Here is a 12,930-nt window from a genome sequence, read left to right as displayed (position 1 = left end):
TAATGTGCCCAATTTCAAAAGCTTAATGTTTCAAGCGAAATTTGAATAAAAGTAAGAGAAAAAAAATTAACGATAAGCTTAAACCTATTCTGAGTGAAAAGGAAGGAAAATAATCATATTGATTTAAATCCAGTTTTACTAAGAAAATATAGTAAAATAGACAGTCTTATTAATCTATATATGCAATTAACTTCATTTAAGAATATTTGAATAGAGGCTACAGTCTGTAGTATCCAACGTTTTTCAACGGCTGATTGTAGCCGAATCCTCTTTCAGTGCCTGATGAGTTAAACTGTTTGTATGAATATGCACAACTAATGTCAATTGTGTTACCTTAGAAGCAAGCCTATTGCTTAAAATAGTTTTCGGAAGTTGCAGCCTTCTGGAGAGTATCGGAAAATATTTCAAAGAAAATTTCAGTCAATTTCCTACAGTAAGCATATGTGAATTACATTAACTGCTTGTTGATAATACTAAGTAACTATTTATCTGAAGATTGTTGTTATATAAATGTTTTTGTAATGTAATATTTACTATTGGAAAATTGTACAAATACTAATACAAATATGAAAATGGAACTGTTTTGCAATTTGATTAACTAATATATTTATCGATACACAATTCTGCAACCTTTGAAGTGTATATACATACATTCATAAATACATACATACAAACATACATACATACATGCATACATACATACATACATACATACATACATACATACATACATGCATACATACACACATACATACATACACATACAAACATACATACATACGTGTGAATGTGTGTATATGTATATGTATAGACATAGAAATAGATATTTATATATATTTTTATGTATACATGTGTGCATGTTAGTCTATGTGTGTGTATATATATGCGTGGAATGCATGTGTATAAAGATATATTATGTGTACATGTATACATACATTTGTATATATATGTAGAGATAAATAGATAGATAGATATGCGTGTCTGTGTGTATGTGTTAAAATGCATGTGTGTGTATACTCGCATATGTAGGTACTTGTGGTAGTGAATATAAATATTTGTGCGATACATACATACATACATATATACATACATACGTGTAAATGTATGTGTATACATATGTATAGACATAGAAATATAATATGTTTCAGTATTATCATATTACGTAATTTTTACTTACGCAATCTGCCCGTAGATCCTCAGTGTGACCGCCTATACAAATATAATTTGCAGATCTATATAGTGAAACATGTATGAGAATAATCTATATTTTGTTACTTTTCATTTGTCTTGCTAGCTTACGTTCTATTGTTTGCTAAATTTGTATATATATATATATATATTATATATATATATATATATATATATATATATATATAAACATATATATATGCATGTATGTATGATGTACGTATGTTTAGATAGATAGATAGATAAATAGACATAGATATATACGTACATGCATACACGCATATATACGTGCATATATATGTCTGTGTATACATATGCATGTGCACATGTGTATCACACACATATTCATGCAAACAAGCACCAAACGATACAGAGAGAGACACTTACTACGAAACATACGCAGCTTGGCAATTATCTGTTTCCTCACTCGATATTTTCTCTCCAAGTGAAAAGAAAATTCTTTTCTGTCTCTCTTTCTATTCTTTTCCATGTATAATATAAAGTCTTGACACCTCCCAGTTTCTATCTATAATACGTTAAAATTATGTATTTTATCGACGCTGTGGGTAGTAAACAAATTGGTCACACCACAGATTTTACTTGTCCGTGCAAATGAAAATGGTGAACGATCTAAGAGAAATTAGAAAAGATTACATTTCAAATTATTCAAAAGCAATTTGCAGTGCACGAGGATATTACTAAATGATTCCATGTTGGAAACTGTTATGCAACTTAGACAGAGTAATTTCCAAGTTCTATACATTTGAGTTAGCTATATACTTCTAATCATCTTTAACAGAAGCTGCATTTTCTTCCGCTTGCGAAGCTCTAGGGAAGGTGAAAATGATGCCATTTCTTTTAAACACAGAGAGATAAAATCTATGGTGTAAAATCATTGCTTCTTTTTCACATCGAATTTAAAATATGTTGCTGAAAAGATATATCATCTAGTACATCTCAAATTATATTACACTTAACCAGAATGCCAACAGAAAGCAAAACTTGTTGTAAAGCTTTCATTAAGATATGTTTAAGAAAAATGCACTCGTGAATATATTCTATTAAATCAATAAATATCTATAAGCAAAACGTAATACCTCCCCCTCTGTTAAAAGACATACGCCATGTTTAGTTATGTGAGTTTATTGATTGAGGCATTAATTATACTTGAGATGTGACATAATTTTCAGGTAAATACTTGTCTTTCAAAATGTAGTTAATATTCAGTAGTCATAAATTTATTGAGAGAATAATTTATATATTTCAGATGAGACCAATATAATTACATATTTCACACAAGTATAAATTTCAATCACTGAAATAAACAAAAACTATTTTTCCCCTCAAAGGTTGTATATATAATAACGTGTGTTACAAAACTGGAAAGAAATACAAACTCAAGCAGTGTCGCTATGGAATTTGTAAGAAACTCAGAAATGGATACTATTTTTCCGAAAAACTCATGGGTAAGCTTGTAAATCACTCGGAGCAAGGTCATGTAATACGCTAAAACATTCATTTTCTAAATACCAAAAATATATATAGTTCATATACTAACAGAAAATAATACTTTATTTGTCATGTGATCTTTATCAATTGGTCTCCATCAGTTACTAATTATATACGACATAAAGGATTTTCCGGTCATTCTTGTATGATAGCTCTGACAAATAATTAAACAATATATAATGAGAGAAAAACATGAAGCGCGAATTTGGTGTTCTGTTGTTCGTTTATTTAATCTGTTACAAAAGTTTCAGTATTTAATTATAGATGTATTATAAATGCGATTTCTAAATGCAATTTACAAAGAGCATATAATCATACCAAACATCGAATCATAGACATGCAACCATCTTATATAAATACGTGACCTGAAGACATAACTGGAGTGATTAAAAGGTCTTTGTAAATTGCATTTATAATACATCATAAATAATCGAACTCAAAATCGTGTAACAGATGAAATAAAAGAATACCAAATTCATGCTTCTTTTCTCTCTTTTCTCCTCTCTCTCTCCCTCTCTCAGCGTATATATATATATTTATATATAAATATATATTAGTGTGCTTTTGTGTGTGTGTGTATGTATGTATGTATGTATGTATGTATGTATACATGTGTGTGTGTATATATGTATGTATGTATATATGTGTGTGTATGTATGTATGTATGTATGTATGTATGTGTGTATGTATGTATGTATGTATGTATGTATGTATGTATGTATGTATGTATGTATGTATGTATGCTTGTATGTATATGATTGCCTCTCCTCTTGTAAGCTGCAGATGAGGATTCTGTAACATCTTGCTGACCAACCTGCACAGACAATTTGCTTATTATAAACAAAATCCTGTGGTATACATGAAATCACTTCTTTCATCAAATCGACTTTACCTGAACGAGTGCACGGTGTGCTATACATCAAACAGAGAAGTATTTGCAAAGGAACATGAGATGAAGCATTTTGCTCAAGAACACATTGTACCTTCCAGTTCGGTAACCGAAACTGCGATCTTAGAATCGCGAGTGCAACACCGTAACCACTGGGCCACACAGCTTCATTTATATATAAAGTCTGAAAAAGATTAATTATTTGATGAATCGATGGATTCATATGATAGTGCTGATAGTAGGTCTTTTTATATTAGATAGATATCTAAGTTTCCCTACCATAACATTCGTCAATACCATGACAATAGTATAGGCTATGATGGACTTGTTAAATCTACGAAGAATTTCAGAAATACTTTATGACGAATAGACCTCATAATTACTGTAATTACTAACTTCTCTAAAGTCGATTTCTTAGATGCTGCCCTAGACCTAAACGTGTCTTCTCAAAATAAACCTGATGAAAAAGTGATGTATCTACATAAACAATCCTACTACATTGTACCAATATAGTGTTCAAAACCCTTATAGTCAATATCAACAATAATATATCTAACCTCTTCTCTTCAAAGGAAACAATCGATAAGGAAACTCCCTATTATAGTTACACCCTGGTTAACAGTGGGTTGAAAGAAAAGATAACTTACAACCCTATGATTAAAATTACAAAATCAAAAAAGATTATATTCTTGGTTCCCATTCTCTTTGAATGTTAAGACTGACGTAGGTAAAAATTCTTTGCCTTAATAGATAAGAATTTCCAGTTAACAAAATTTGTAATGGACATACAGCTGATAAACCAATAGGAAAAATATTATCATTCAGAGGTCATACCAAGCGACCACTCCTAGTTGTAACTATTGAAACCCAGAACCTCGCGCACTCGACCAAATATGCACGATTATTTCAGTGTTTTATGAAGCTGAAGTGACAGTAGCGTTCCAGAATACGGAAACTTAACAGAAAACATGCATTGACAGAACAAATTTTAGCAAAAGATAGGCTAACTACTTGCCTTCTCTCCGATCGTGAATAATACTATAGCCACGAAGTTAGCAATATTTGGGATCTGAAGGCTAACTGCACACCACATACTATCAAGTGGAGCATCATGGAATGATCCTCGCCATAGGTTAATGGATCAAAGAAATGCAGGTTTTGTTTAGCCGAAAAATCTACAGAACTGCAAAATTTTCTGAAAGACTAAGGTAGATTTTCGTGTTTTCCAACAAACTGGCGTCCCAATTTTTTTTTTTCAAAAAAGACCAACCATGTTGCACGTTTGAACCTGAAAGGTTGCTTAGCAATACACATCATGCTATACACGCTTGTCAGATTATCGAATTTAAATCCTGTATGTAAGTTTGTATATATATATATATATTGTGTGGGTAAATTTTCATTTTCATTCGCAGTGAATAATTTTGCATTTGATTGTTCATCTACATTTTGGATATGAAATATGGAATAAATTCTAAATTATTTTTCCTAAGTACATGTTTACTAAAGTATATACACTTCATGCATATGTATACGTACCATCATTTAAGTTATTTTAAACTGTTAGTCTGTAGTACGCAGTATCTGAGGTATTTCGTTTCACACATGCATGTATGTATTTTCCGTAACTACTTTGTCATTTACTTATCCCCCACTGCTGTCTGTATGAACTTTCTCTCTCACTGTGTGTTTAGCACTCTTGTCTTATTCCTCCATCTAAGCACTTATTCTGCACCCATTATTTTATCTTTCTCTGCACCTCTCTTTTACTGTTCATACTTTCTCTCTATGAGATGTAATGCATGAGTGAAGAAATCAATCAAACAACCAGCCAGCGTGTTTTAACTATCGATTATTATTTAATTGTGTTTACCAATGCATAATGTATATATCTGAGAAAACGAAAATAAAAAATTATATTTCATAGAAGCAATAACTGATTTAAAAATAAACTACTTTTTTATTCTGGCAGGTTGTCCAATAAATGGTCAGTGTTTACCCATTGGAGAAAGAAAGCGATCCAAGTGTTTTGATTTATATTGTCGAAAAATACGGAATGGGGTTCTCCTCGAAACTACATATAAGAGTGAGCACAGGAATTTTCAAGTATTTTATTAAAGAAAGGAAATACATACTGTTCGAAGTCCTTAATATTACTTAATTCAATATTAACGAGTGACTGGACAACCGAAAGAAGGGCACTCGACATATTTATTGGGAGTTACATGTAAGGATCAAAACAGTTTGATTCAAATTCGTTGGTACTCCGAGTTTCAAGCGTGATGCTAATCTGTAGCCGTTGGGCATTCCCAATGACTTATGATTAGCATCACGCTTGAAATTCGGAGTACAAATGAATTTGCATCAAACTGTTTTGATCCATTAATGCAATATTAAGTAGTATTTACTATTCTCAAATTGCAGCTAGGAGTTTATTTCATTATATATGTATTTATACTTTGTTCTCTCTTTCTCTCTCTCTCTCTCTCTCTCTCTCTCTCTCTCTCACGCTCACACATACACACACACACGCACACACACATATGTATATATATATATATATATATATATATATATATATATATATAGTCAATACGAAGAAGTTAGATCCACATTAGGGATTACATAATCCAAAAGATTCCACTGGTTAAGCACTTTCATATAATGCGAAAGTCTCTGCGATATGTTAGGGATTATTGTTTTAATACATATTATTAATATTGAAAGAAAGAAAATGGAGGAAAATTGATGTATGAATAATTTACTTGTATGATATAAAGATGTTGAATCTTTTAAAAGACATAATACAAATAAATCATAAGATGCAAAGCTCAAAAAATGGATAAAATCCTACATATATGTTTCACTTGTACCTCTTACTTGATATGCATTTCTAAACATTTGGTTATATGCTAAGAAAAGCATCATATGGAGGAGAATCTCTCTAGGGTTATTATGAGCTTATAGAACTAAGGGTAACATTTATCTTTGAAGGATGGATAAGCACATAATAACCTTGAAGAAGCTCTTCCTCATACAGACAAAAAATTATACCTTTCTTAGCATATGACCAAATGCTTAGAATTGCATATCAACAAGGAGTTAGAACTGAAACATATATGTAAATTTTTTTCACATATTTTGAGCTTTACAATTTGAATGGGCGATCTGCTTTTTGCCGATCACATACCTTAATGTAATTCGAACATAGTGGTATTACATTCAGTACTAAGTTTAATAACCTATTCAAGCATAATTCACAAATTACTTCTATGTTAATATTGTTCAGCGGTTTATTAAGATGTTTACTCACTTTTCAACAGAACTATAAATGCATTTTCGTTTTATTTTTTATTTTACTTCAATTTTAATTCAATATTTGATTTACTTACTTTCATTATATTGAGCAAAATTTTATTTTACAACCAGTTATTAAAAGTTGCTTTATTTCTTTTCTTTACCTATCTAGGCTGCTCTTAAGAAAAGGCGGATGTACCAATATATTCGGACCTAGAGATACGTAGGAATCCACATGATCAAGTTAATATCAGTCGTAAAATTTACACAGAATACCTGAACTTGTAAATCAGATGGAGATTGAAGTTTTGTATGAATATTCTGTAACCAAAGTGTCAATAATAATTGTTATTGTGGCCAACAAATTTGGCAATTCCATTAGGTTACACGCTTAAAAAACAGTAACGACAAAAGTAATAGCTATTGTGACATGATGATAACTTCTTAATGATCCGTCAATGAAAACGCTTGGATCCGTTTCATTAAGATTTTAAAAGTTCAATATACAATCTTCAGTCGATAAATGTACAATTGGAAGACAATAACAACACAGCTACTCGATTTTCTTCTGTATATTTGTATAAAAGCTTTAAATTCTTATTTATTTTCAAACAATATTAATGTTTAATAAAGTACGCTTAAATGCACTTGTATATTTTTAATCATTAAAAGTATAAAGTTTTTATCATGAAATTCGTTGAGACACTCTTGTTCATCGATCGACCAGACTCACATGGACTACACAACAAACAAATATCACTTGGTTGATGGAAATAAATACTTCAAATACCCACCAAAGAATAACTTTGTTATTGTTTACTCAAAAACATTCACACATACGCACACATGCGTACGCGCACTCTATCCCCCAGTTATATTTTTACACACGCACACACACGCGCGCGCGCACATGACAACTATAACAAAAGCGAGTTAGAAAATCACTACTTTAATACTTCATTTAGAATCGTTTCATCATAATTCAAAACAATCAAACTTACTTAAGGTTATAATAATTTCGGCAAGAGTGGTCGACTGAAAACGTTTCCAATATACAGTTTTCTAAAATCCGATATCTACGGAAGTGCTTCCTGTTGTAAACACCTGGGTTATACGCGCAAACGCATTAATACACATATATATGTATACGTATATTAATATATTTACACATGCGTGTGCACGTTTATCATTTTATATGTAAAGAATTTAAGTATGAGCTACAAATAGTTTCATACTGTAGAAACAATAATTTGATAGATTTAAATATCGTGCCTTGCGTCTCCAAACAATCCTTTAGAATCAAATACACCTGGCTGATCTTATTTGAAAAGCTGAAACAAAATAGTGGTCCATGAGAAAGAATGAGAAAAGGCGAGAGGAAGGTAAATGCAAACGGTGAAATGAAAAGAGGAAGGACGAGAAAACAAAAAGGTAATAGAAGCAGAAAGAGAAAGAACGGAAAGGAAATCAATGTTGCGTCCTTTTTTTAATCAATATCATAATTAAAATAGTAACTGCAAGATAATTCAGCGGATAGGAAGCCTAAGTCTGTAAGAAAATATGCTTAATCTAAACAGGGTGGTGTCCACCCGTTGGAGAGAAGAAATTTGTCCATGTGCTTGCATTTGTTAAAAGTTTCGGATCGGGAATTAACTAGTGTGGGGGAATTCTTGCAACTATCAAGAATGTGAAATCTTTTGGCTACACATCACTTGCATCTCCTCAATCAATTTACCTGTGGTGTGGATTAATTAACGATGCTCCACTTGATTATATGCGATGTACAATTGGCCTTCAGATCTTATATATGGCTAACATACTTTGTGGCTTTATTTTTCTCCATGCGTCCGAAAGATGGCTGGTGGTTCGCGTAGCTTCTATTAAAATTGTCGGAGTACTGCTGTGACTTCAGTTTCATAAACTGAGCAACATTCTGGGTCTCAGTGATTACAACTAGGAGTAGTCTGTTGGTGTGAATTGCGAATTATGATGGTCTTAATATTATGGGCAGCAACTGCACATAATTTTTCTGAATATCTATTTTAAAATGTTCCTGCATTTATGGTTTACTGGAAGAATTTTTTTGGCAGTGTTACTCTTAACATTTAAAGAAAAGGACGGGTGGAGTGAACCATGATATTTTCCTGAGTCTATTTCTAAGTTTCATATTTTCAATCGATGAGTTGTAAGATATCTTATATTTGAAGCCACGGGTATGTTTCTTTTGACGAACAGGAGGACACCACGCTCACCGTATTAATTATGCTCTCTTACTGGCTTCAGCCTCCTGCCTGTTAAATTATTCTACCCTTACTATACTAATAAGGATTTCGATGGACAAAAGAGGACACTATTCTTGGCAATCTTTCCTTTCTTCTTTTTACCGCTTTTATTTCTTGTCTACATTTTCTCATTCCACCATTTACATTAACCTTCCTCTCGCCCGTCCTCGTGTTTCCTCATAGGCTAGCATCTTTCCACAGTTTTACAAATAAGGCCAGCCATGTGCTTTCGAACCTAAATGACCATTTGATGACATAAGACTTGATATATAAATATACCGAATAATTGTTTCCACAGCATTAAACTATTAGAAGCTCATATTTAGATACTGCGTATATTAAATGGTATTACCTGCCAACGGCTGGAGTACTTTCTTTCTTGATGCTATTAATTACGTAAGAGTAAAGAATATGTACGTATATATATATATATATATATATATATATATATATATATATATATATATATATATATATATATACATATGTATATATATATATATATGTGTGTGGTGTGTGTGTGTGTATGTGTATGCATATGTGAGTGTAAAGTGGCATACTATTTAACTGGAGAAAAGAGAAGACAAGTTACAAAGTGGGTGAAGCAAGTAAGGGAGTGATACAGGAGTCACTTAGTAGAAGTAAGGGTATTGTATTACCAAATTTGGAAGAGGGGCAGTTTAATACATGGATCAGCATCCATTACCATATTATCATTGTATATAGCAGTGGTTCCCAAAGCGGGCGGTACTGCCCCCATGGGGACGATGGAAAGATTCAGTGGACGTTGAAGAAAAGTAGGGCAATAATGGGGCAGCAACAGGAGGCAATAGATGTACCCCTCCATGTACCTCTCCTCTCCAAATAATGGGTTAATTAGGTTAAGTTTTATATGTGAAATACGGTTGTTTTGGATTTGCTGCAGAGTGAGTGATCTATGTTTGTGGGGGTGAGGTGGGTGGGGCGTTAAGGATGTAGATTATTTGTTTCACGGCAATCATGTTCGGTGGGAGGGGATGCTTAAGTTTGTTCCAAATCCTCGTAGCGCGGCTTTTCCTCTTGCCCTTGATGGCTTGGAGTAAAAATTAGCCCTTTCTCATCTTGTATGAGGATTACCGAATGTCTTCATGCACTACCTACCTGATAAGACACTCAGACACTCCCATGTCCCTAGAGGCCGACCTGATTGACTTGAAGTGATCGTTTTCAGTCATGGTCTGGATTTCACTAGCAAATTCAGGAGTTCTTTTCAGAACGATTCGAGTGAGTTTTCCGAGCTGCCGTACCTTCGTAATCACTATTAGACTCATCCAACTCTTTTTGATTCCTCTACTCTGCCATCAGATTGACTCCCAAACACTCTGAAATGTTCGTACTGGAGCTTCCGGCGTGTATGCCAAGCACAGTACAGCATGTTGTTTCCAAATTTCTGGTAGAGTGAATTACGTCATGGTGCTTTTTTTTTTCTCTCACAGACGGTGCTCAATTGACTCTGTAACCGACAAAATCAAAAACAAACAATGAGCCTGCGCGAAATTAAAAAAATAAAATGGCAACAATTTATACATCACACCCTGATTATGTGCATATATATATATACTCTTTTACTCTTTTACTCTTTTACTTGTTTCAGTCATTTGACTGCGGCCACGCTGGAGCACCGCCTTTAGTCGAGCAAATCGACCCCGGGACTTATTCATTGTAAGCCCAGTACTTATTCTATCGGTCTCTTTTGCCGAACCGCTAAGTGACGGGGACGTAAACACACCAGCATCGGTTGTCAAGCAATGCTAGGGGGACAAACACCACACACATACACACATATACATATATACGACAGGCTTCTTTCAGTTTCCGTCTACCAAATCCACTCACAAGGCATTGGTCGGCCCGGGACTATAGCAGAAGACACTTGCCCAAGATGCCACGCAGTGGGATTGAACCCGGAACCATGCGGTTGGTTAGCAAGCTACTTACCACACAGCCACTCCTGCGCCTATATATATATATATATATATATATATATATATATATAAGAAACAAGTTTAAAATAATGGTCCTCACATATAATATCTTTATTTGAGCAAATTTGGTTTACAGCTGTTTCCAGTAGTCGTTATAATTATATTAGTGAAAGGTTTATTCATTTGCTTTATTGATCAATTGAGGCATATTGAACGACTTAAGAAAATTAATGCTACTTTCGTCAGAGCTATTTCTGGACATAACAAGCAGAGTACTTTAGGAATGGCTATTGTGGGGGTATGTGGGGGGAGATAGAGATGTTCAAGTAGAATTGAAAACGGTGAAGACAAGTTACAAAGTGGTTGGAGCAAGTAAGGGAGTGATACAGGAGTCACTTAGTAGAAGTAGTGGTATTGTATCGCCAAATCTGGAAGAGGGACGGTTTCATACATGGGTCAGCACCATATTACCATATTGTCATTACCATATTATCATTGCATATAGCAGTGGTTTCCAAAATGGGTGGTACAGCCTCCATGATGGCGATGGAAAGATTCAGTGGATTTTGAAGAAAAGTAGGGCAATAATGGGGCAGCAACAGTCGGAAATGGATATACCCTCCATGTACCCCTCCTCTCCAAATAATGGGTTAATTAGGTTAAGTTTTATATGTGAATTATATTTGTTTTGAATTTGCTGCACAGAGTGGTCTATGATTGTGGGGGTGAATTGGGTGGAGTGCTAGGGATGTAGCATGGAAGCCAAGGGGCAGCAGCCTGAAAAGGTTTTGGTTACCACTGGTACATAGGTCAAATATTCTCCAGCCATTGTGTTGAAATTTGATATAGGATTTTCATGGAGATGGGTCAGTCTAAGACAGAAATGTTCAGTTTTTAATCTAACATAGTGGGAGGAATAATGTTAGAGAGTGAAAGGATACTATTTTTATTCACATTATAGAGGCCATGAAAGCATTTATTATCAGGATATAAATATTGATAGATTTAGAGATGTTGTTACAAATGGGGTGATGTGAAGTTAAAGTTGTTGGGAATTAGATGTAATTGCAGGTTAACCCGAATATTCAGGTTTTAAAATTTAAACAAATTAAAGGGCTAGGATTTAATTTTAACTAAAGTTGAATATCAATATGAATATCAATCATACCAGTACCAGTAGTATTAATAAAATAACAATAAGATAATCTTCCAAAATAATTGAAGAAATAGCAATACCAATAACCATGGGGTAATAATCTTTTCTACTCTAGGCACATGCCCCGAAATTTTGAGGGGGTGAGGCCAGTCGATTAGAGCAACTCCAGTACACAACTGGTACTTAATTTATCGACCCCGAAAGGATGAAAGGTAAAATCGACCACAGCAGAATTTGAACTTAGATTGTAAAAACAGACGAAGTACCGATCAGCATTTCGTCCGGTGTGCTAACATTTCTTATTTCTTTATTGCCCACAAGGGGCTAAACATAAAGGGGACAAACAACGACAGACAAAGGGATTAAGACGATTACATCGACCCCAGCGCGTAACTGGTACTTAATTTATCTACCCCGAACGGATGAAAGGCAAAGTCGACCTCGGCGGAATTTGAACTCAGAACGTAACGGCAGACGAAATACTGCTAAGCATTTTGCCGGCGTGCTAACGTTTCTGCCAGCTCGCCGCCTTAATAAAACAACGATAAAAGAGTAATGGTCCCAATACTGGAATGAAAGTAAAACATTAAATTTAAAATATTATCTTAAAATCTTAAAATAAAACAGGATAAACAAAATAAAATA

The 12,930-nt window shown here is 33.6% G+C and overlaps 1 protein-coding gene across 4 annotated transcripts in view; it reads left to right on the top strand.

Moving 5' to 3' along the window:
• LOC115222431 overlaps positions 1–7,681 on the top strand; it is a 36,733-nt gene extending 29,052 nt beyond the window's left edge. For all 4 annotated transcript variants that reach the window (XM_029792651.2, XM_029792643.2, XM_029792635.2 and 1 more), the window contains 3 exons: positions 2,538–2,654; positions 5,559–5,672; positions 7,056–7,681. In XM_029792651.2, coding sequence (XP_029648511.1) covers positions 2,538–2,654; positions 5,559–5,672; positions 7,056–7,066 — 242 coding nt within the window. In that variant the 3' untranslated portion in view covers positions 7,067–7,681. The remainder of the gene's footprint in view (positions 1–2,537; positions 2,655–5,558; positions 5,673–7,055) is intronic.
• The last annotated feature ends 5,249 nt before the right edge of the window (positions 7,682–12,930 follow it).

The sequence above is a fragment of the Octopus sinensis genome, linkage group LG2, assembly GCF_006345805.1.
Source record: "Octopus sinensis linkage group LG2, ASM634580v1, whole genome shotgun sequence".
Classification (NCBI taxonomy): Eukaryota; Metazoa; Mollusca; class Cephalopoda; order Octopoda; family Octopodidae; genus Octopus; species Octopus sinensis.
Note: the sequence above shows the minus strand (reverse complement) of the source record. Positions and strands in the feature narration are given on the sequence as shown.